The sequence below is a fragment of the Scleropages formosus genome, chromosome 11 (genome assembly GCF_900964775.1).
Source record: "Scleropages formosus chromosome 11, fSclFor1.1, whole genome shotgun sequence".
NCBI lineage: Eukaryota > Metazoa > Chordata > Actinopteri > Osteoglossiformes > Osteoglossidae > Scleropages > Scleropages formosus.
In genome coordinates, this window is record NC_041816.1 from 1,752,501 (window position 1) to 1,777,873 (window position 25,373).

The 25,373-nt window shown below is 43.5% G+C and overlaps 1 protein-coding gene across 2 annotated transcripts in view; it reads left to right on the forward strand.

Moving 5' to 3' along the window:
• Positions 1-24,875, forward strand: part of LOC108934709 (potassium voltage-gated channel subfamily KQT member 1-like) — a 52,680-nt gene extending 27,805 nt beyond the window's left edge. Inside the window, exons 13-18 of one of the 2 annotated variants that reach the window (XR_001966148.2) lie at positions 9,457-9,532; positions 10,254-10,348; positions 10,527-10,573; positions 11,603-11,664; positions 23,426-23,743; positions 24,695-24,875. Coding sequence is in view for 1 of the 2 variants with exons in the window: in XM_018752762.2 (XP_018608278.2) it covers positions 9,457-9,532; positions 10,254-10,348; positions 10,527-10,573; positions 11,603-11,664; positions 23,426-23,641 (496 nt within the window). In the remaining variant the exon portion in view is untranslated. Of the gene's footprint in view, positions 1-9,456; positions 9,533-10,253; positions 10,349-10,526; positions 10,574-11,602; positions 11,665-23,425; positions 23,941-24,694 lie in introns of those variants that run through there. The other variant, XM_018752762.2, reaches the window with a different exon arrangement.
• Positions 24,876-25,373: the final 498 nt, after the last annotated feature.

A 25,373-nucleotide genomic window follows, 5' to 3' on the forward strand; every position in this document is an offset into this window, starting at 1 on the left:
AATGGACGTAAGCAGTTTAGCTCCAGCGTTTAAGACACGACGTCGGGTGAGGCGGGGGCGGGGGTGTGGGCGTGGGCGTGGGCCGGGGGTGGGGTGGCAGTAGATCAATGCTTAATGAAGATATTTCATAGTCTGTCAAAGGACCGAGCCCCAGCTTTGATGGTGGGAATGAAAAGACCAAGCTGCTCATGGTGGGAGAGAGAGAGGGAGGGAGGGAGGGAGGGAGGGAGGGATGAGTTTGTGAAACATCTCAGGCCAAAAAAGAGAGCGAGGACCACGGTTCCTGGTCTGCGGTTGATTTCATGGCAACGTAGCTGATCTGGCTTTCTGAAAAATGCATGACATCACTTAATTAAAAATAAAATAATAACATCAAAAAATATTACACATAATTTTATTACAACCACAGAAATGTGCCTTCTGCTAGTTAAAAAATATGCACACTGCTCTGGTGTCTTTGGAAAATCAAGGTACGGTGAGGTGACTGTGCCGAAAAATCATTAACATTATTTCTAATTGCAGTCAATTTATTTTTATTTATGTTTTTATGCCTTTAATGTACTGAATTAGCTGACTAATTCCTTGATCCAAGGCAACTTATAAGGATAGCTGTAGGCAAGAGAAAAAAGTACTTGCAAGGTTGCAAAATAATTCACCGGACAGTCTAGGATGAGATATTGTATTTGCAACTAATATGAACTAAACCTGGCTCAGAAATAAACAATAATTTAACAATTTGATACATTCCTCACACTGTGCTCATTTCAACAAAGCGACACGGCACATACAGGAGGCAAAGAAGATATTTTAGGGTCAAATCTGTAGACGCTGCAGAAGAGAGCAGCACTGAACCAAAGGACAGTAGATCAGGTGTGTTGCTGTTTACAGCTGAACAGAAGGTGCTGGATAGGACTTTACATTTATAATACATACGCTCGTCGTTTATGAGACTTTTTTGGATGTTTTTTCCGATTTTATTCCTCCTGTCAGTCTTCCTTCGATGACTTCCTCACATGTCTGTTTGCTCTAACCTCTTGAACCCTCTGAGTTCCTCTTCTTTAACCCTCCTTGTCAAACCCATCTGCTCTTCTCCTATTCATCCCTTGACTGCCACTTCCTTTGAGCGAATTGAAATGTTTGACACAGAGGGGGAAAAAAAGAAACTTGTTCCACAACCAAGCAGTCCAAAACCTGCTAAGACTAACCTACTAAGGCTGCAGCTCTCGCTAATTAAATCAAGTTAATATATTACAATAAATTAAATGCCAAATTGTTTATATATTAACCTTAACTTAGTACTAGGTTTGCGTTTGCTCGTGCACCTCGTTGTTACGTTCCTCTTTAAAGTGTACGCCTTGTTTCATATTTTTCGTACTGGATTATTAGTCATTTTTCCTTTTGACTGACAGTTCACATGTCTGCCATATAAGTGCACACGCAGCCGCCGCATCTCGACCCCCCCGCGCGCATATTTCAAAAGGCGTGGAAGCTGCAGTCATGACCCACGTCTCAAGATCGTTTGACCTCCGATCCTGCAGAGAACTTCTCCTTCCTTCTGTAATAACAAGCTCCCGCTGGCGTGCGCAGCCCGGCTACCGCATCAGACCCTAAATTAGCGCAAAGGGAGAGAAAAACAGCATCCAGCTGTGCCATTCCTTCAGAGCGAGCATCTGACTTGCGATAAACAGGACTGTCCACCGTGTCGGAGAATGCTGTCTGATCTAAGGGTTAGGGCAGGTAGAATGTCTTATGAGGTCAAAGGTCCCCATGAAATCGGGTCTAGTGTACTTAATGTCTTTATTGCGCCAGTAGTCTTTTTTCCTCAAGTGGTACTATTGTGCCTCCAAATCAGAAGTGTTTTCGGTTGAGAGAAAAAGGAGGATACAGGGCTCCCGGTGTCTCAGAGCACCTGGAACAGAACAGTGCAAAAGGACATGGGCTTGATCCTCGCTCAGTCTGCGTGGAGTTTTGCATGGATTTCGTTTGGGTACTCAGGTTTCTTCATCCATTCCAACATGTGCGTTTTAGGTGAACTGCTCACAACAAATTGTCTGAGGTGTACGTACATGTATGTTTTACAATCTTACAATGTACCAGTATATAGGTGGATGAACAATTGTAGAGTTTAATGTCTTCTATCCAGCATTTTAAGTCAGCTTAGGTGCAACTGTGGCACTATTGCTGGGGTTTAGGGAATGGTCAGGTCTTGTAGGTATTGGGGTGCAGGTCCTCAGCAATGCTCATCATATATCTCTCATTATGACAATGGGTTGTCTTTATGCTCATAGCTCTGAGACTCCGGTGAAACCTTATCGCTCATATTTACAGTGCTGTACTACATGACTTTTGTCTTGCTTTGATCCGATGATTAATGCAGTTTTGTTGTTCCTGCATTCAGTCAAGACGAGATATGAGCAGAGTCATCGACACCAAAGATTCCTCCCTCCAACAGAGATTTTCTGCCACTATTTTGTCCTTCTGAACTTCCCAAAGTGCTCACTGCCGCCCATAACAGTGTCACTATCAGCAAGCTTGCAATCAGGGCTGGAGATGCACCAAACGCTGCCATTGTTTTCCCAAACGCTTTGGGCTGAGGGGGGGTTTGGGGGGGGGCATGGGGGTAGAAGGATTCAACGTTCCCAGAATGGCTATTTTGGGCCAGGAAAAGCGAAAGTCACTGGAAGCTACTTTGATGTTCTGAGCGCAATGTTGATTGCGGGAATGGCGTCGCTATTTCCCATCCTGCTGCAAACTTTGATCTTTGCCGTGACTCTGATGTTTGCTTTCATGGTGTCCAGATGTCCAGGCGCACACGAACACGCACTCACACATGATCGCATGCTTACACACACGCAGGCTTTTTCCCAGACCTTCTTTTGAGTCTGACCACCCTTGGGTCACCTGTTGCCAAACCCCCCCCCAGGACATGCTTTTGGCAGGGGAGGATTACACAAAGGGAGCACCTGTGCTCTTCAAGCTGGGCGAGGCCAGTTGCAGGTGGTGCCGGGCGACCAGTGTGGAAGCATGGCAGATTGCCAGGAAGAGTGTCCCACACAGCCAGCATGGTGCAGGGAACAGACCACCAGTGTCTGACACCGTCTGGGCATTTGGCTCACGACTGGGGTAGGGGGGTTGTTGTGGGCTGGAAGCACCCCGAGCCACTGTGAGTTTGCGCAGGTGTTGGGAACGTTTGTTGGCCGAGAGCCTGTGGATGTAAGTCCTGGGCCAGGGATTGTCCTGACCTCTCCCCCCACCCGATTTCTTTGTTGTCTTTTTCCTCTCCGGGTGTCCCCCGCTCCTCAGGATCCCCCAGCGTCACCTGGCCGACACCTGCGACTTCCTTGTTGTTGTTTAGCTCCTGGGTCACCTAGCAACTGTCCCAACACTGCAACGTAGCAACATTGTGTTTCTTAGGGCATTTTTGAGGCATCCGGCCCTTGCGTGAGCAGCAGAGTGGTTTATGTAGGAAGCCAGCGGTCAGATTTTTCCTTCACGCACAAGCAGTGTTGGAAGACCCCAAAGTGCACTTAGTGCCCGCCACACCCGTCCGCTGCAAGTGTCAGTACCTAGACAACGGCGCACAAGCGTTATCGGCGAGAAACAGGCAGTGGGGCTTGTTGAAAGGCTTGAGCAGACTCCACAACCCACTGCGCCTCATGATCTGCTTTCGAGACAAGAGACCATCCGGGAATAAGAGAGGGGCCACGTGGAACTGGCACCTGACGCTGCTCTCATTAACCCCGGCAGCGCAGCGGAGACCACCCAGAAACCACCCAGACGAATAGCGCATGAATAGCCCTCGCGGGTATGCGTCGATCTCTACGCGGAGGTGGTGCAATCCAGTGTTATCTGCACACAGCACACTGCCATTCTGGGTTATCCCATCACAGGGCCTCTAAATCCCATTGTCAAGCCAGTGGACTATAGGGTAGATGAAGGGAGAGCAGGTAGGCTGAAGCCGGACTAGCTAAAGAGATGCAACCCGAACACACCTGTCCCAAGTTATAATGTTGTTTATTGCTGTGGTGTTACTACCAAGAGCCCAATAGAAGCTGGGTGATACGGTGGGGCGGTCTGTAGCACTGGTGTCTCACTGGCGTTGTGGGGTGCAAAATGAACATGGGTTTGGTTCCCGCTCAGTCAGTGTGGAGTGTGCATGTTCTCCCTATGTTCGTGTAGGTTTTCTCCCCTGTTCCAAAGGTGTGTTGGTGACTCTACATTTCCCTTTCTGTGTGTATATATGTACGTATGTTTGTTTTATTGCACTAGTCTATAGGAGGGTGAATGACTGTGGGGAGTTTAATGCACTGTGTCTAAAACTGTAAATTGCCTTGGATCAAGTTGCCAGCTAAATATTACTCAGTTATCACTGCAAGTTGCTTTGGAGGAAAGCATGAACTAAATGAGTAAATATAAGTCCTCATTTCTGTCTTGGCTGTACATAATATAGTGTTAAAGTGCTGAAAAGCGGAATTTAGAGACTGCGCCCTGGACAAATCAAACAAAATAACACCATAAAGTAAAATGACAAGTGTCACCAAGAATCCTAACTCTATTCAGTGATATATCAAGTAAAATGGTTAGTTTGCTCATTATTTAAACGTATTGTCTTTCCTAATACTGACAACTAGCAATGATATAATGACAGTGATTTTAATAATCAAAGTATTGTAATTACTGGTGATTTTGCTATTTTTCTTTAAATTTATTTGCAGGGCTGTGCGTAGACTAATTTCCGATTCAAGTTTCAAGAGGTTTCCCGCGGTATAACTTTTAGAAAAATACGTACCCTCCATTGCGTTAAGCGCCTTCAGTAGGTTTGAGATTCTTGGGCTGGGTTGGTCTGGGTTATCCCTGGTGGGGACCTGGGCTTGGATGGAACGGGTTGAAGCAGTAAGAAGACATCCAGGCGGAGAGCCAAGGGAGGGTGCCAGTCCAGGAAGCAGATGGTGACCCGGTGGGGTCATGAGACCTTCTGAGCAGCCTTCACAGAATGAGTTGGTAAAGGAAAGTTCACTGCTGCAGGGACAGATGGGCTCATTCCCATGTCCGGCCACCGCCCGTCATCACCGCATAGTTGTGCTCCAGTAGAATGCCAAACGTCCACGGCGGCGCAGACTTAATAACAGAAAAGGATCAAATGATACGACCACCCTCCTCCATCTGCCTTTATGTTAAACACCCATCTGCTCAGCCTTGCATGTGTTGGACTGCAGTGAATCCAGGCGCAGTCATGGCAGCGTCATCGCTTATGCAGGTTATAGTATATCTGGAACTAAACTAACTAACTGTATAAACCTCAGCCTCGGACAGTGAAATATCGCCGGCTAATTTGCGACACATGCTGATGAAGTTTTGCATGAGGAATTAAAATCATAGTCCGCTTCCGCAGCTCATTCCCAGCACAGGGCATGCCGCTGTAGGCTGAGATGCACTGAGATGTTACCAGGGCTGGCAGTGAGACCGCTCCCCAGAGGCTCTTTAAACGGGGGCCAAACAATTTACTGAAATCATTTGTATAAATTGCTTGAACAGTGCAAGAGAAAACTTTTCAAGGCATGGTAATGTAGGCCTGACCTCAGTGACCCAGATGCCGTGAAATGTAATTTATCAGAAAGGCAATTAGGCTGTACACAAAGGCTGTGTAATGGCATGGTAAAGAAGAAGATGGAGGCGTGTTTGACAAGTGTGAGAAAATGGGGTCTGATTGGGTGCAGTCTGAGCGAGATTGTGCAGTACACTTGATGACAATATGCACACTTCAGTGTGAAAAGATGTGTTGAAATTACATTACATCACGCTGGTCTCCTCAGCGTCGCTCTCCGATGAAGAGTTAGGGAAGGGAAAGAACTGTATAACAAAGGATTTATGAGTAAGTAGAGAACACATAAGGCGCTGTGTGCAACAAGCTGTAATTTGTCTCACGTGCACATTGTTTCTCACATATCTCAATGAAATCATGGTCATTCTAAGGCCTGGTTACACTCGTTTTAGCTACAGTCTGAAGTATACTAAGATGTGCCTAACTGTGCAGGACATATCGGGGCGGCATGGTGACACAGCAAGTAGCGCTGCTGTCTCAGAGTGTGTGTGTGTGGTGTGAGAGAATGTGGGTTCAATCCCTGCTCAGCCTGTGAGGAGTTTGCATGTTCTCCCTCTGTCTGTGGGGGTTTCCTCTGGGTGCTCTGGTTTCCTTTCACACTCCAAAGACACGCTGTTCATGTTCACCCATAGTGTGTGAGTGACAGAGAGAGTGTGTGTGTTCCACTGATGTAGGGATGAGTGACCCAGTGTAAGTAGTGTATCCAGCAGTGTAAGTCACTGTGCTGAATAAGGTGTGTGGGCTGGTAACACTACACAGTATTTGTTGTAAGTTGCTTTGGAGAAAAGTGTCTGCTAACTAAGTAAATGTGTTCTTTCACCATCCATTTTCAATAATGGCACGTCCAGCTCAGGGCTGCAGTGGTCAAATAAATAACAAGAAGAATAGTGTATAAGGCTGGGTGCACCCTGGACTGACACCAGTCTATCACAGAGCAATCTAAGACACACACATTAATTTATTCATAAATACACATACTAAGGAAAATTTTGAGCCATCAGTTTGCTTGAAACACATGTTTGAGGTGTTGGTAAAAACCACAGTACTTGGAGGACACACATGCAAACTCCATACAGAGCTGCTTTCAAGCCCATGACACAGGAGCTGTGTTTCACCACAGTACCACCTCATTATTATCTTCTCAGCAGTCACGTGGATACAGATGGGCCCTATGAATGTTCTGCACTGACTGACACTAAACAGGTGGGGTAGTATTAGTAGGCTGGATGCCCATTTGTTAGTCAGACAAGTGCTGAACACACCTGTGGGGTCGATGTGCTGTGTGTCACTCAGTTAAATGGCAACAGCCAACTTGTGTGGTCTGTTACCACATCAGCTTCTGCCCTGGTATTTGCTGCAAATCTGCCTTTGGGCCTACAACACGGACAGAGTCCCCCTCAGAGTCAATCAACAAGATAAAACATCATATCACGCCCTTCACAATGGAATTAACTCAAGGTGATCTCCAAAGTGTAATAGCGGGCCATTCCGATGATCTGCAGTCAAAAGACTTTGAGCTGTGCATTGTGTTGCTTCAACTAACTGAAAGAAGGGATTAGCTGGTTGTTTTTGTGATCAGCCTGTTTTGTGTTCCTAAAGTCATGATGAGGTGGTGTTGGGGTCTCCCTGCCAGGTAAATAGGGACAGAGAGAGGGGTGGAATTTCCCATGGTTCTCACAAGGGCTGGAATTTGCACTCACACATGAGCTGGATCAGAAGTGTGGTGCGAGGCATTGATACAAGGCTGTACGGCATGTCAGGCAAAAAGCACGTTAATATACATTAAAATTCACTAACCTCAACGTTGCTGAACGAAAGCATCAGTAAGTGAAGAAAAGGGCATAACGCAGTACATTAATCTACATTATTATATCACACGTATTGAAAACTTTATGTGAAATCATTACTGACCAAATGTTTATTTCTGCTGATAGTTAATCATTTCTAAAAGTGACACAAAAAGTACTTTGCACAACAATTACAGTACACAGGTAATGAATTTTTGATAATATACCCTTATAAGGGATTGGAATATATACAGTATAAATATCTTGGGCTGTATGGTCTGCTATCTCTTTTAGGGTGGATAAATTTTTAGCAAATGCTAACAGCCCCTCCCTGTTCCCCTACGGACGATCTCCTAGCAGAGATGTTCCTTTAAATGACTCTTAAAAAGTTCCATCGTTTTCTAATGTAACTAATGAAGTCATCGAAATCCTTTGAAGGCCGATGTGTCGCATCTTTGCCTTGAAAATATTATACAATGGCGATAAAAAAGGGAACTCAAAGGTCCTGGGCCCCACGAAGCGGTGGACAAGAGGAGTTGGTCCCAGACCGAGTGGCAGCATTTTGTACTTATGCTACCCATCGTATACTGTCCCAATACCTTAGCTCCTCAACACAAAGAAGCAGGAAAGTGCCTTGTGACCTTAGCATTGTTGTACTTATTGAATTTTTCAATCGTCTACGCCAGCAATAATTTGTATTTTTTGTCAATTTTTGTTATTGCACACCTTGTTATTATATTTTATGTATCTGAGATGTACGTCACTTTGGAGAAAAGCGTCTGCTAAATGAATAAGTGTAAATGTATCGAGCTGCTGTGTGTGTGAATGGTCCTTCAGGGATTAGTAAAGCACTTGTGCTATACTATCCTGCTCATAAGGAATGCAACCAGTTAAGGGCGGCACACTTTTAGCAGGCAGCAACCGCAGTATGCAAGTCTTCCTAGTCCCTTATGCTAGCATTTTGTAGTGTTAGAAATGAGCTAGGGAGTATAAGCAGCACAAACCATGACACACCCTGTAGGGAAAGTGTGGTTTTAATGAGATTAACATATGTTAAGAATCTCTATGCTTATTAGTTCAAGTTTATTACGCAAGTGGCAGAAGCACAAAACTTGTCTTGTGTGCCTCTGAAGAGATGTGTGGTTTTGGCAAGCAGCTGTGCAAAGTGCAAGTTCCTTGGCTGCCAGAAGATGGATTGAACTGGATCCTGGTGTGTCACACAGGCAGGAAGAATTCTGGAGCATGGCTCTGAGATCTGGGCTTTCAGTACTGCCTCCAGGGATGGAGGGACTGGCGGGTACTTTTTCACACTCACCCTCACCTGTGCAAACATATACACTCACAACAATTGCAGCTCTGTGAGTCTCACCAACCACCTCCCCTATCTTCCTTCGCCCACCCATATGCAAACACGGATTTCTGAGGATAGCAAAGTCTATGCTGGTCTATCATAAGGGGACCTGCCAGCTGAGTAGTATGAATTACAAAGAGATGGTAGACAACGGTGAACTGCTACATGCACGTAAATTCGACCGTCTTCAGGTAGTTAAATACCATACCACAGTGGTTTCTTTCTTTTTGAGGCTTCCTGTAAACCCTTGAGACCTTTCAGGACAGTTGTACATATAGCTGTTGGGCTGGCGCAGTGTTAATAGCACCATTCACATTTATTGGGGATCCCATTTTTTTTCTTTTACTGCTGTCTTTTTAAAACGCTGCAGTTATTCACAGGAAAAGTGGCATGTTCTGGGCACCATGTGAGATAGTGGATAACACTGTCTCTTTTGGACTCGGATGTTGCAGGTTTGAATCCCACGTCCTACTGCAGTATCCTTGACCAAGGCACATACTCTCAGTCGTTAAAATGACAAAACTTTATGAATAGGTAAATCATTGTAAGTAGTTTAACCCTGCAATCTTCTTTGGAGAAAAGGGTTTTCTAAATTACTGAATATACTGAGGACTATAAATCTTATGTGAAGTTGTTTTTGAATGATAAGCCTTCCCAGAGTGCTTTACATCTTTCTGACTGTCTCATGTATCTCTGTTTTACTTACAACTGCACAGGATGAGGGACTCCCACAGGACAGCGATTCAAGTAATCCAGAAAATTAGGTATTTCTTGGCTAAGAAGAGGTTTCAGGTAAGCAAACCCCTTCAGTCCCATCCCCAAACCCAGCGCTGGCTATTCACAAGGACAGGAAAGGAGACCTTGTTTGTCTGACTGCATGGATGGTGTGAATATGCAAGTAGCTGTCACTCAGGAAGGAGTGTGTAATCGAAGACTATCAGCACTAGATCCAGACTGTTAACTATACACCGTCCATGTTTCCTCATGCTCATTGACATCTCACAGAGCTGTGAAAGACTAAGCGCACAGCAGCGAGGCTGAGCAAGAGCTGCTTTGTAACGCTGACGCCACTGTCATGTTGACCTTTGCCTCACAAAGGCTGTTTTTACAGCACACCGGTGTGAGTTTCCGAGTGTGTCACACGCCTATCTAGACAAAGTGATGCGTAGGCTCTGCAGCAAACATGCAACCTCACACTTTTCAGACATGTTTTATGGCTATGTTAAATAAAGTTAAACACAGGCTGCCCTGTTGCATTGTTTAAAAGCAAACACGGAGGAAGAGCGTACCGTGTGTTTTCTTAGTAGTGTCAGTGAACAATCCTAAACCACTATTCTCATTCCCCTTTTGGTGAGATGTGCTCATCATTCTAAAAAAAATAACAGTACACATTAAAATTCTTGTTTGCCGCAGTGATTGTTCCGTAATTATTTAAACTGAATGTTCTCCCAGTCCCCATCGTAGTGGAGGTCAAGCACGCTAGTGATTTGTGCTCACGCACCATGTTTTGCAGCAAGCACGGAAGCCTTACGATGTGCGAGATGTGATTGAGCAGTACTCGCAGGGTCACCTCAACCTGATGGTGCGCATCAAAGAGCTGCAGAGGAGGTGAGCTCCCAGAGCTGTGACCTTCCGTCTTTATATTAGGGGCTTGCTGAGTTTGAGGGCGAGGAGGCCAGTAGGAGACTTAGACCTCCTCAGTGAGAAACCAGGATTAATAGACAAAAGAGTCATTCAGCTTCGTTACATGGCAGTTGGTAACCTCTGTGTGTATTTACTTTTACAGGCTAGACCAGTCCTTGGGGAAGCTGAGCTTGTTCCAGGGCACTTCAGGTAGACTCATAAAACAGTTAGACAAATTTGAGTTCTGTGAACCTGGTGGATTTTGACAGCCTGGAATATGGTGAATTTTGTTCATTTTCAGAAATTCTTAAACTGTGCAGTTTTGTTCTGGAATCAGTGAGGTATCTGTCTACCCTCTCTATCTTTTTTGCCTTTGTTGAAGTGACCATTTAGATCACAGGTTCTTTTTCTCGGCGTTTCAGGTATGAATGGTTGCAGCTAAAAAATAAGATCTTGCAAAACTTGCAAAAATCTCAGATATGGTTGAAGACTGGAGTTTTGCATACCTGCCAGAATACTTCACTGCCTAGTCTCTTCTTATTGCCTTGGTTTGACACAGGTGCATAAGGAGAGATTGGCAGAAGCTGGTGTTGTTGCAGCTTGCACTCCTGCTCTTAATGTCCTTTCATGTTCTCTCTCTTAACCACACGTTTCTCCTTCCTCCACCAATTCCTACTCTCCCTTACACACGCCCCCTCGGCTGCCCTGCTGATGAACCCGGCTCTCAGATATCCCCTGCCAGCATTTTGGAGCGTTTTTAGCTCGTCCAAAAATCACCCTAAATCCATTTCCCGTGGAGTGATGTACTTGGCAATGTAGTAGACATTCCCGCAAAGACATCAAAGCCCCTTTCGAGTTTTTCTTCCCAACTGTCAAAGCTTGAGGTTGCTGGTCAGGATGTGGTCTTTGACATGAGACTTTTGTATTATGTTCTTTTACCTTATTTTTCTGTCTTGCTCCCTGCTTCTCGCTCTTTCCGCCGGGCTGTGCTACTACCATGATTCTCCAATCTCTGGCTGAATATAAGCATTCATAAGTACATTAAGTTTTAGGAAACAAATGATTTTTTTACAAAATAAAGTATATATTTTCCTTATGCAAGCCACAGAGTTAGGGTGGACTTTTAATTTTGTAAGGAGAGCTTTGGATTTTCAGAAGAAGTTCAGAGTATTGCTATGATCTATGGATAAAAACTCTAGCTTCTCAGTTTATTCGAACCACTGTTTCCTCCTGTTGCAGAGAAGTCTAAAAACAAAGGGATGAACACCATTGGCTCCAGGCTCAACAGGATGGAGGACAAGGTGAGTGCCAGACTTCAGGTGCGCAACCACTGAGCCATAGTGAGTTTCTGTTTGAGCCGACTGGTGGCTGCGTGCTTCTGTCAGAGAGAGGGTAGCAGCTTTGGCTAGAGGGGTATGCTGGGTGGATGATTGATAGCTATAATGTTATGTTAACCGACCTCCACTCCCCAAGTCAGAGCAAATATAAATGATATTTTACTGAAATAAATGAGCTATAAATATCCCACTGTGTAAATGTCCTTTTTCAAGACCTTTTGCTTGTGAAGGTTATGTTCCTCATGGAAGTGAGCAAGCTCCTGGTTTATCATTTCCAGATATGTTGCTGGTTCTTGTTGTGGAATTTGTCTCTACTAGTAGAGATAAGAGTCATTAGTCTGTGATTCAAGTCATCAGGGAGGTAGCTTTTAGTAGCAGTTGGTCTTGTCTGTACCCTCACACTGCTTTGTTTCGGCATTTACTTTGAGACATGCCGGCCTTACAGGCTGTTCTCGAACCTGCTGCTCTGTCATACCTCAAAACATGCAGATGCAGTGTTTTAGGGACCCCAGGGAATTGTGGGTGCTTTTAACTGCCAGAAGCTGAGACTATTTTTCAAACATTTAAAATTTGGCAGCTTTGGTCATTGCAGCTTGTGGAATGCTGTAACTGTTTACCTAACATTATGGATAATGAATCAAGTGTCTCAGGTTTTCGTTTTTGTTTTCCAAGATCTCTTTTGGTTGATTAGTCCCTGTTTTATGCCTTGTGAGTTTAATACCTTAAAGGAGGTGAAGGCTGAGACTTTTATTTCTCATTTGATTTTTTTAGCATTTTCTGGGGGAAAATGTCTTTACATGGTTGGTCGTTGAGTAAGCAATGGCTCAACGGTACATTTTCATGTTTTTGGAAGACATTTATTGCATTTGAAAGGGGTGTGGTGGTGCAGTGGGTTTGACCGGGTCCTGCTCTCTGGTAGGTCTGGGTTTCAAGTCCCACTTGGGGTGCCTTGCGACGGACTAGCATTCCGTCCTGGGTGTGTCCCCTCCCCCTCCGGCCTTACGCCCTGTGTTGCCGGGTTAGGCAAAGAACAAAGATGGTAAGGTTTTGTCTTGGACCAAGATGAACAAAATAGTGCTTTTATTTTGTCAAAAGATGGTAAAACTAATGGAGAACCATGGGACCACGGACACAAAAGAAAGATTACTGAAATTAATTGCGCACAGTGTAAACCTGCTGGCCATGTTGCTTGAGGAGGACCAGAAAAACTAACTCAATGTCAATGTCTTCCAGAGTAGGTAATCCTTCCAAAATTAATACCTTCCAGTTAATTTCTCGATGACTTAATACTTATTGTCACATTACAATGTGCTGAAAAACAAGCAACACTGGTTTTCACAGGTAAGGGAAAATCAGATGAACAGTTTCAATTTACATTATCAAAACTGAAAGCCTTTATTTGGCTCCTGATTATAACAGAAATTACAAAATGCTGAAATGAATAACTGGATTACTTGTGGAGCAATGAATGAGGTAGGCTAGTGGCACGAGCTATGATGAGTAAAGAGAAATTCAAGGAGTTTCTTTGGTTTTTTACCTTTGATTTTAAGGACATCAGTCATGAAGACTGGTTGACCAGAGGGAGGAACTAGCAACTATCAGACAGATGTTTGACCAGATTGCAACTGTGTGCAGAACACATTATGAAACGTCAGCTTACGTAGCAGTTGCTGAAATACTGTCAGGCTTCAGCGGAAAGGGCCCATTTTTTGCGTACATCCCATCTAAACCAGACAAATGCAGTATGAAAATTTGGGTCATTGCTGAGTGCTTCACCTTATGCTGTAGTAGTTGAGGACACAGTTGAGAAAGTGTGTTGTGCAGATCCCAAGTTGAGAAAAAAGATGTTCATCATTGTGCATTTACATTTGTTTGCTTTCCCTTCAATAAAAACAATTTAATTGGCATCTGGAGCTATAACTTTGTGGGGTAAGAAATTCACAGGGGTGTTGACTAGTATGTTTTCCACTACCTACTAGCCAGTGTGTGGTTCAGTTTTTTTTTTTGAAGATCTTCATTTTGTGTTTTTTTTTTTTCTTCTGATCTCTAACAGAGTTAATTTAATAGAATTCTGGGGATTTTGTATGGACCAGGTCAGGACTAAATAACAAAGGACCTGCATTTTCTTTCTCGGGTAGTACGTGATTTTCCATTAGGTAGTTGTTCGGTTTGTGTTGAGAAATCTTTCTGTGGTGCTTTTCTCTCCAGTGCTGAGTGAGTCACTTTCAAGGAGGGGGTTTGAATTATGTGTGGTTATGAATCTCGTCTTTATGTGAACCAGAATCGAGAACCTTCATGCCTTTGATTTTGGACCTCTTGCGCAGGGGACCCCCAAACACCCTGATTTAGAGAATCACAGCAGTCTGGTTAAGGAATAACAAGTGATCGGGTCCTACAGGTATCAGGCAGCAGTTTTGTTGATGTACTTGTAGGCTGTAACCAAAGTCTTCAACTTGATACAGGCAACTGCAGGAAGCCAACAGAGAAAGACCAGGATGGGAGATATAATGGAACCCTTTGGCAGGTCAAACATAACTTGTGTAGTGGCATTCTAAATAAGCTGGAGTGGCTTGATGGGGAAGGCCAGAACACCATACAAGAGAAAGCGGCAGTAGTTCAGGTAGAATATTACCGTAGCCTGGACCAGAAGCTGTGTAGAGTGTGTTAGAAGAACAGGTTAACTTCAAAAACCCTTACACTTGTATACTCTGTGCGCAATTAGGCTTTCTCCTGCTATGCCTCTGAATCGTGGAATTCCCTCTCAAAGAATATCAGGGATACTCCTAATCTGGACACCTTGGAATCAAGGCTAAACACCCTGATGTTCAACTTCAGGATCACATAAAACTTCTTTTCTCTATCCTATTTCCATCTCCCCCATCTAACTTAATATTTTATTGTTTTGTTCAGTTGTTCCTTCATTGGCATTTTTTACATATGGTTGTATTTATTCCAAAATCCTATATAATATATATCTATACTTGTACATTATACATACACAGTATATCTTTTCAATTTAAAGAGCTTTGAGAAGCTTTTAAAGACAGTGTATGAAATACTGAACATTATTACTCCAAAATGCAGATTATTATTACTACAGCTGCAGTTGTAATCCATACATAGAATGATTTTTGAACAGAAAAAAACCAAGCTAGCACTTGCGGTAGGTTGTGCAGCGAGGATATGGGCTCCTTTGCTACGTGTCATTGCTGCCATACTTGGCTATTCCAGCTCCGCTATCTCTACAGCGCTCCACCTCTCACAGGAGGAGGCCGTCAATCACCAACCAGACTGTTTGTCGTGTCGATTGTCTCTGTTCTGGGGCGGCGTTCAGTGTGCGCAGTAACTATGCTGCTAATCTCAATTGACACGAACAGCAACCTTCACAGCAAACTGTCCCAAGGAAGGCTCATAAAACTACGTCAGCGCTCGCTGCATTCCTTGTAGCTAGCCGTTTATTTTGAAGCGCACGATCTTCATGCTTCACAAAACTTCCCTTTGATGCTTTTTAGGTGAAACTGAGACCGTTGTGTCCTGTCTCTTCTGGGGGGAGGGGGATTCTGAGATGAGAGTAGGTTCGGATCCATAACAAACATGTTGCTGTTCAAGCAATCCAAGCATAATACAGAATGTGTTTCTGGCAGCCATTTTCCATGGCTGGGCCTATCTAAGCTTGACACCTCACCCCAAAGTTTGTTTTACTTGGGAAAAAAGATAATACTTTCTCAGGCACGCTGTTCGTAGTTCAGTCATCGGAATAAGCATACTTTTTTTAAAGTGGTTGAAAACTGCAGAGGTTGCTGGTTTACACAAAGATAAAGGACTTCTTAAGTAGCGTAACTGTGTTGGCGCTATTTTATTAGTGCTCAAAAAATTTTTGCATTCACTTCTGACTGATGCCTCAACAAAAGAACTACAGCGTCACAAAATGCTCATGGTGGAATAAATGTTATTGAGGACAATATTTTATACTCCTTTTTCTCAAACCGATGGCTTCGCACTAGACGAGGCTTACGTGATGAACAACCTAGAGTCTAGAACAAGCGGGTGCATCGAGATGTGGTTCCAAAGTAGGTGAAGTTAATGTGTTTCGCTGCAGAAAGTATTGGAACTAATTTACCTAATGTTTTTAAGGTCTCTGTCCCCAGGAAGCTCATAGATAAGCGCAGAGACACATAGAGATAACTTCATCCATTCAGGCTTGGATGCTGTCCACAGCAGGCCATGATTATGGGCTTCCTTTCTGTGGGCTCCCTCCTACTTCTCCACAAGCCCGGAGTGGCCGGAGGCTATGTGACACACAGGGGTGGGGCCCCCAGCGCCAGCGAGCCTCCCAAGCCGTTCCGGGTTTCTGCTTTCTGCTCTGCCGCTGAAGTGGAGGTGTGCGTTTATTATACAGTGTACTGTTTATCAGACCTTATCTAAGAGCCGAATATGTGCTGGGCCAAGGACTGGGAGAATATAATCTCCCCTCGCATTCCAAAGCCGAAAAGGCAGGGGCAAAGCCCCCCGACATTGCCCCAAAATAATAACACTCCTTCATTCCAACAATTACAGCAATTCGGTTTTACAGCCCAAAAATTGCTAATTATTTTAATGAGAGCAGTATGAGAGTCAGGGCTCTGTTGCATTTTGGGGCCACTATGTTAACAAGAGGCTTATTCAAAACAAATGTTGGCACAGAGGAGCTGACCTCTCCCATTAAATAATTATGTACTCTCCAATAGCAAAAACGAAACAAAGTCCCTTCATTGGCAGGGCATCTCGGGCGGGTTGGAGTCTTGGGTCGGAAGCAGGGGGCGTGGGGCGGGGCAATAAACTGGCATGCTATATCTCTCACAGAATCATGGCAACCGTATGAATAAACTGCTTATATACAATTGCCTTGGGAGTCATTTTGCAGAATTAATATAGAATGGACTGCAGTATTCCAGGGAATAGCCTGGAATGCTTTCCCATAAATTACCCAGCTATTACTGTCCTGTCTGCACCGAGTCGCTAACAGAGAAGATGCCCCTGCAGGCAGAGAGGGTGCAGTGCTGCGTTGACTCACACCTCCCCTGCAGTGACTTGCTGAGGTTAATTACCATCATTTCACCGCTCTGTACAGTACCATCATTAAACAAAGAATTCATTTCCATCAGTTCTCATGTAGCTGAGCCTCACGGTAAGACTTCGCTACAAGAAATCAGTAACTTCAGAAAATACAAAGCATTAAGAATTTCAGAACAATCATTAGGGAGCGCGCAGCCTTAAGAAAATAAGTTTCACCGCTCATTAGTGTTGTTTATCTTTGTAATGTTTTATTTAATTTCACGCTCTGTTTTTTTTTACTTAAATGCTGATCTTTATCATTGAGGACTGCTGTAGCCTGATCACATGAAGCTCAGCCATTCATTATTCGTACTCATGCTCTAAGTCAGTAGTGCCTGTAATCACATAGAAAAGGGAGACGTGGTTTCGTTAAAAGAAAAAAAAAAATCTCTCCAAGGTCGGTGTATATTTTTAGCTGTGATTTCACAGACACCATTATCTCAGTGTGCTGAGGATACTGGGTTATGTCACTGTCTGTTTGTCTCTGTCTTTCCCCCACCCCCCTCTCCGCAGATGGGAAGTGAGCCAACGACCCCCACCCACCACCACCATCCAGAAAGCCCTCCCTTGCAGGGACACGTGGGCTGAGGTGGGGTGAGGTGTAGTGATTGGGAGAGCCCGCTACGCTCTGTTTGCGCTGACGTTTGGACTCTGCCCAGGGGGTCAAAGCGTTTGGCGCAACAGGAGCACAAAGAGACTTATCTATTTGGACTAGAGAGCGCAGGAACGAGGGAGAGAGGCGATAGTGTGCATTGAAACGGCATTGTCCTGCCGCACCATTACCACACTAAGTCAAACAAAGAAATGTCCAGACGAAACGTAGACTCAGCGATCAAAGGGGAGTTTCATCTTACCCTGCAGCATATGGGGTCTTGAGACAGAGTGGCACTTAATTACTGCTAGAAAATCACAAGAAATGCTTCATTGCTAAAAATAACATTTGTCCACCATCCCTTGTCCTCCAAGGCATAGTGCGTATCCTAGACCAGAGAGGGTCTGTTAGTGATCATTCTCGTACGGGCCACTTGCCTGCAGTCCTATAGTTTTAATCTGCCACCGGTTCATCAACGGGAAATTCAGAAGGTCCAAGAAAACTTTTAACTGTTCAGTGTTTTTCATTTCTTTTCACGGTCCTGTGCCAGTGGGTGCGGATAACCGTGGGCTCGGTCTCCCGGTCCGCTTTCAGCCGAGCGCTCCTCTCCAGCCCAGGTGTTCCAGGCCCTCCGAAACATCGGCATTTCGTATGGGCGCCACAGCAGGCACTGTACGCATACAGCAGTGTTTATAATGTGCAATTTATTTCTGCCTGTGGAGAAAAGCAGTCTAACAGAGGAGCACTGACTGAAATAGCAGTGTGAACATGTGCGTATTTATGTGAAGTGCAGGGAAACCAGCGAGGGAATAAGAGCCGTTTCTTTTCTCAAACCTCCGATGTTGTGCGTAGTTCTCCCAGCCCTCCTGTATGGATATTTATAGTATAGTTCGCCATCTGCGGGGCACTATGTACCCAGGGGGGCTGAAGTGAATATGGGTGTGGGGGCAAGGGTAACAGGGATTGCCATTGAAAGTGCAGCCTGCCCTTACTGCTGGCCTAAGCATGCTTTTAATAGAGAGAAGCCACTACGTACCAATGCTAAATTTACACATAGCCTGCAGCTTGTAGTAGATGTTTCTGGTATGAAAGAACACTCTGTATGTGCGTCAGTGCGTTTCTTTGTTTGTGTATGCGCAAGTGTGTATCTCAGTGTTTATCTTTGTAGTAGTCTGTGGCCCCCCCTTTTTTTTTTTTAATTTGGGATTGTTCTGTGTTTCTAAGGTTTTATGTTTCCGTATCTGCACGTGTTTGTGTGCGTGTGTATTACAGAGAGAGAGGATTGATTCTTCTACCTGTGTAGAAGTTCCTTTCTTTAATAAATGGCAAATAACACAGTGGGTCCGGAAACGAGCGGTAACGAACCGCATAATGTGGATAACAGCGGAGGGACCCTGAGCCGGCACCCACGGGGAAGGAAGGGTGGGCTGGACATCCAAGGTAGAGGAAAACATGGAGATGAAGTGATCTTTTCAAGACCTTTAGCTGGTGCTAGCAAATTGTCCTCACTGAGTTTTAAGAAGGAGGGGGTGATGAGGACCGTGCCGAAAAGCTGAGGAGAAGAGTGTCCCATGTACTAGTGTGTACAACTATGCACATCAGCAGTGTTTAGTGAGTAATGCTGAGCCCACCAGTCCAGTGCGCATTGAACACATCAGAAATGACTGTGAATCACTGCTGACTCAGCATTCCTTGGACTCATGCTTTTCTTTTAGTTGGTCACGTGATGATTATCGAGCAAGGAAAACGCAGATGTGAGGTGAGGGGGATGGGACCGCCTGTCGTCTTGTGCTCAGACTGATTATATTTTCCTGTTCCTTTTTTCACTGACCTTGTATTTCCATCATATATTTGGGCTTCAGCGAAGACAAATGGAAACTTTTGCCCTCTGAATTAAAAGAACATGTTTCTTTCCATACTTTACTAGTAGTATATCTGCACTGGTCTTGGTGGTTCCACGATGGGCTTAGTGGTGGCTGACTTAGATGTGAGGTAAGCATATGAGTGATGTGGCATAGAACCATATTCAGCAGGTATATTGTAGTGGTTAGAGCTCTCCTTCGGACACACTTGTCTCCTGATCGCCTGTCTGCTCCATAAACTTTCGATGCATTATCCGTTGAAATACATTTTTTAAAAAAATGGAATGCCTCTTAGTTCTGTGCGCTGCTATTTGTGTACTGCATGCTCGCAAAAAATGGTGGTATTGGAGTAATTTCGGTAATTAACTGCACTTTGAGAACCGCATGTCTGTATTTACATTTCTCCATCTGTTTGTGAAATGCCTTTTTGTTTACTCTGAGCTGTACGTCGCTGGAGAAAAGAGCTTGTGCTAAGTGAATAAATGTGAATGTAATGAATTAATTTTGCCTTACAGCTGACTTGTTTTCCGTTGTCATTTTTATGCAGAGCTGTCTTCTTTTTTCTACAGTTCTGTGAACTCCTGGTGAACATGAAAATTTAATAAATAAGTGGTAATGTAGCACCCTTCCAACCCTCTCCATACTGCAACATCACACCAAAATACCTTCAGCTCCGACAGCTCCAATAATGCAGGAGTCAGTGCCTTGGCCAGACATTAGATGGACAGGAAGGGAGGAGTTCTCATTCATTCTGTGGGGTTGGTCCTCCTTGGGTGGTCTGCTCAAAACATCTATTTGTGCATATGTTTGTGGTCTAGTTAAATTAGCATATTTATGGTAGCCTGTCACATGGTAAATAGCTACATATTTTGGGATGTTTGTATGGTTTTTGCACTGGTACAGAAGACAGCCTAAAGCTCTGTGGAGACGAACCGGTTGGAAGAGTTAGAAATATGTCTGTAGTAATCATTGTTTCGTTTTGCCTTTATCCAAGCCATTCATAAACTCTTTGTCTGGAGCCAGTAACCTTTACATTGCAAGGCTGTGTCCTTTACTACATAACCTGCTGTTCCAGTCAAAACCCTGTTTTCAAGTATTTTAGGACCCGGACACGTTTCCAGCAATTTCTTCTTTTGCTTCGGTCGAAGAACAGTTGGTCTGGTGTGAGACGACCAGAATGTGCAGTGCAAGGTGAACCCACACTGGAGAAGGATGATGTGGCCCGTGCGCCTTCCATTAACAACGTTCAAAAAGGTTAACAAACGTTTCTTGAAAGTGACTGCAAAAATAGTAAAAGAAGAAATGAATGAGATAGTAGCAAGAAACAAGCTTACAAGCAAGCAGACAGTTTGAGTAATTTGAAAGAAAGTTTTGAGAGAAGCAAATAAAAACTGTTCAGTTCCACAGCAAAAGAAAAATACGATCATAAACCTGATAAGCCATGAACTAAAATTATGCGTAATCTCTAAATACAGTGTTGGACATTCTGGATTGGCTGATTTAGTATTTATGATTTGCGTGAGGTTTTGTTTAGCCAACACAGGGACACATTGGTAGCAAACTGTCTTCAGAACAAAAAAGAAAATGAAAACATGGAGCTTGTTGCGGTTGGCCGAGGCTTGGCTGAGTAATGGCTTGAGGCTCTGAATGATGTGCAAGGCTTTGCATGCCTGGGTTTAATCTCACTTTCTCTGAGGTGAAAAGTTGGAAGACTAAGCTCAATGATTATTTTCTTAACGTGCTTTATTGGAGGCAAAGTTTACCCACGCCTGAAGTGCCATGTTGGAGCGCACCCCAACCGTAGGTGGTCTGCAGTCCCCTACTAACAACCTTCCAGCACACTACATGCCTACTTCACTAGATATTGAGCCCAGTTGTTCATCTGATTACTCCCACGCCTTCGGATAAACAGGCAACGTATTCACTGGAACAATACAAGGCTTAGAAATTGGCCTCCAGATTTTTTTAATTGATAGTTAAAGTTGTGGTTCATTTGAGGTTGTGACTGCAAGCCTTTCATTAGTTTCCTAGTTTGGGCAGAACATAATGCCAATGAGGGGGCCAGTGCAGCAGAGGCAATACCAGCAGCAGTAGCACTAATAGCAGCTATTTCAGCAGTCAGCAGTTTATAGCCATAACAATAGTTTATTCAGTGGCAGTTGAGTTGGGGGCATGGGTGTGGGTTCTTGGCATTATATAACAAGAAGAGGGATTTGGTGTTCTGGGGGTGCTTAGTCAGCTGCTGAGATTCTCAGCTTCACTAATTGACTTAATGAAGCACCTCTGGGCCTGGATTTCTGGTGTAATTTCACTGAGGGGAGAGGAGATTACGTGGCAGTCTACGTCTGGGAAAGGTTAGTTTATCAGTGGTGGGGTTGACTCGAGAAATTAGTGCGATTCCCTGTTATTTGCGTTTGTTTCATTTCCGGCCACACTCGTGCGTACTTATAACAATGCAGCGGATGAAAGGCTTGCAGGTCTCAGAGCTACAGGTGGCCAAGTGCTGGATCAAAGCCATGAATTCTTATAAAAATATTATAAGAATTAAGGAATGCTTAAAAAGGAGAATGAATGGACTGAGCTGTGGAACGTGGCTCTTGTTAACACAATTTTTGTTCAGTACTTACACATTTATGGAGCTTAGGGCTCCCTCTCTTTGGAGGTTTTTGCCTAATTGATGATTTTTTTATTGATCTTATGTCCTACCTTGTGATGGGTGTAACCGTTAACAGTTGGCTCTGACAAGTTGCGGGTTCTTAATGACTCCCTGTAGATTGCATTATGTGTTTGTGTCATTGACATGATAAGATCCTTTTAAAGACTTTTACTACAGTTGTCTGTCGTTTTATGACTATTATCCAAGTCCTGTAGCTCAGTGCAAACAGATGTTAAACGTGGTTTTTATAGCTCGTCTAAAATGGTAACCTGCATTTGAAAGCATACATGCAGTTATCTGTTCATTGGGTTCCAGATATATTATGTTCTAGGTGTTGTGTTTGTATGTATCTTGTTTTGTGGAACTGTGCTGCTGTCCATGGACTTCAAAAATATGCAAGCAATTTTTTCTTTTTTTAGTCACATGAACATTTTTTTTAAATTCAGTTTTTGGCCAGAGTGTGCAATCTCTCAGTGTGCCTTCACCACCTTCCTTGGGCTACATACATCTGAATTTATGTAACCCTGTTCAAGGTGCTGTTCCATACCTAAAAATGTGTTCAGCATCAAGTTAATGAGTTAATTTCTACAGCAAACAAAGTGGGTAAAAATGCAAAAGCCATTCTAAATCATTCTTTTCTAAAACTACTGTTCTTTACCTTCATTCGTTTAATCCATACTGACTAGCTGAAAAAGATCTTGCATACAAGTAACAAATATGGGATCAAAAGTTGTGCTGATGATGGAATTTTGCTGAAATCTTCACCTCATGGACTGTGTAATAAAGATAATCGTGCCTGAAAACGTCCAGTACTTCCTCGGGTTTTCTTCTTTTGCTTCTCTCTAAGTGTGCAAGTTCAGATTCAACATCTTTTGGCTCTATTTCTTGTTCGCCTGAAGCCATACATTGAAGACTTTGAAGATCATGGAGCATAACACACTTCATTTAGATTTTTTCACTAACTGCAGAGTCATGCCAGAATGGTAGTTTTATGGTGCTGGAAAGAGGGCTGCTTAAAAATTTAATAGAAGAGTAGTTTTTCACAATTCTTTTTTTTTTTTTTCTTCTGCTAATGAGTGTGAATCAGGCCTTTGCCTGTTTTTCAGAGCCAAAGTAATTTCTGTGAATTATTTTGTCTCCATCCCATCCTTTTTACTGCCAGCTTTTGAAACTGCTTAGGTCACTGGTGTCAGATGTGAGATTGGCTTAATTCTGGCTCAACCCCAAAATGTTGTGAGTGAAATAAAGCAGATGTGAAGTCTCCCTAAACCTACAGTTAGATTCATTCAGCGGATGCTTTTCTCCAAAGCAACTTACAATGTTAAGCTACTTACAACAATTTACCCATTTATACAGCTGGGGAATTTTACTGGAGCAATCTAGAGTAAGCATAATGCTCAAGGGTACAACAGCTGGAGGTGTGATTCAAACCTGTGACCTTTGGGTCTAAAGGCAACAGCAGTAACCACTTCATTACCACCTCTGCTTAACGTTGTGCTTAATATGCTGCCTTCGCCACAGATCACTCGCATGGATCAGACCCTGGACTGCATTGCTGAGGCCTTGGGCAACCTGCTTGCCGGCACGGTGCCGGGGCAACCCGACATGTTGCAGAGGGTCCGACTGGGAGAGCAGGGCATGACTCAGCCTCCAGCAGAACTCCCCAGGCGTCGCCTGTCTCGCTTTGATAGGCTTTCCACTCCGGCCTCCAGTATATCCCTGGACGACAGCTCCTGAAGAAAAATACCCCCCACACAAGATATTGCCCCTGATGCGAGCGCCCTGGAGATACCCCCAGGGTGTCCTACTGGCCACAGACCCTGTCTGCAGTGGAATCAGGTACAGTGGTGGCTAAGAAAAAATAGAAATGTGCTGGAAAAGCTTCATGTAGCATTCCTGCTTGATGATTTACCCAAATTTTAGAGTAAAATGTGCGGTTTTTTAAATGGGATGAAATATATTTTGTAAGATATCTGAACATTTGCATTTGTGTAGAGTTGCAATAATAAGAAATAATAATTGCTGACTCTCTGACTCTTTCCCATACACACATACAGAAATCAGTCCAAGGTAAATGAGCCATCATTAAACTCAGATCCTTTAACCACTCAGGACATGTAAGAGGTATTATTCTAAATGAATGAGTTGTTTGAATTGATTTTTATATTAGTTTGTTTGTTTTCATTATTATTTGTTGATGTCAAAGCTTGAGGTGATAACCTTTACTTGAGCACTGTACTAACATTATACAGTGTAGCATAACAAGAGACTGTATAGTTAAGTGTAGAATACTGATGATGATATTGAGCTATAGCAACAGTACACGTACACACACTTACTGAGTGTAAGCTGTGCAGTTACATCGCTCAGATTTCTGGAAATGCTTGTCTTGGCATTATCAGGACCTCTGGAGAAATAAGAAAGTAACTTACAACTTTGACCCCACCTCTCCAGCCTCCTCTGACCCCCTCAGAGGACATAGACTGTTTTACAAGCATGTGTACACACACACACACACACACACACACACACACACACACACAGAGAGAACAATCTGCTCCATTACTGGTGCCTAGTTCAGTGGAACCCGTTTCCACACTCTTCAGCTCAGTACATGTTGGTAGAAGAGGTCTGACTCAAGGATGACTGTCCAAGTCAACAATGACTCAGTGATGGCAACTCCAGCCATAGAAATGCCAAAAATCACATAGCAGTATATATGGTATCTCTTCATTTTCTCATTCTGTCTTGGTTTGTGTTTTTTTTTTTTTTTTCTGGTGTTCTGTACAGCCACGGAGTGTTTCATTCCTGCTCCTTCCCAGTCACTAGTTATACAACTTTTGTTTATTTATAATATTCATTTTATATGCAAGGAGCACAAATACATGTGTATTTCTGTACATACTATTGTTCTGTTCATGTTATTTATATGATTTTTTCTTGAAATAAGAAACACAGTGCAGCATAGATTTTAGTGGACTGAAAAATACAACATAAGTTTGTATAATGAAGTTGTGTTACTTTGTATTAGTTGATTAAAACAGCAATAAAATATTTAATTTGGTATTTCTCAGGGTGCATCTTCAATTATTAAGAGGATTTTCACATTTGAAATATAGGTTGTCTACTGTCAGCTGGTTCTGTGATTATTTTGCTTTTTTTAATATAATGAAGTACATTTTTACTTATAATAAATTGATTGCAGCAATAAAATTTGTGTTTTCTGAAGTGATTTCTTGTTTTTCCACCAAAATATTGGGATACATTTATTGCTACGGGATATTTTAAGTGATAAAAGTTAAAAGAAATTACCTAGCAGAAGTGCTCTTAATGTGAAGAAAAAACATTTATTCAAACAAGACACACACACACACACACACACACACACCATTCTCCCTCTTTGCGGCTTGTTTGAACTCCTGTATAACGCAGCATGGTGCGAGTGCCCCCCCCTTGCAACTGGGCAGCT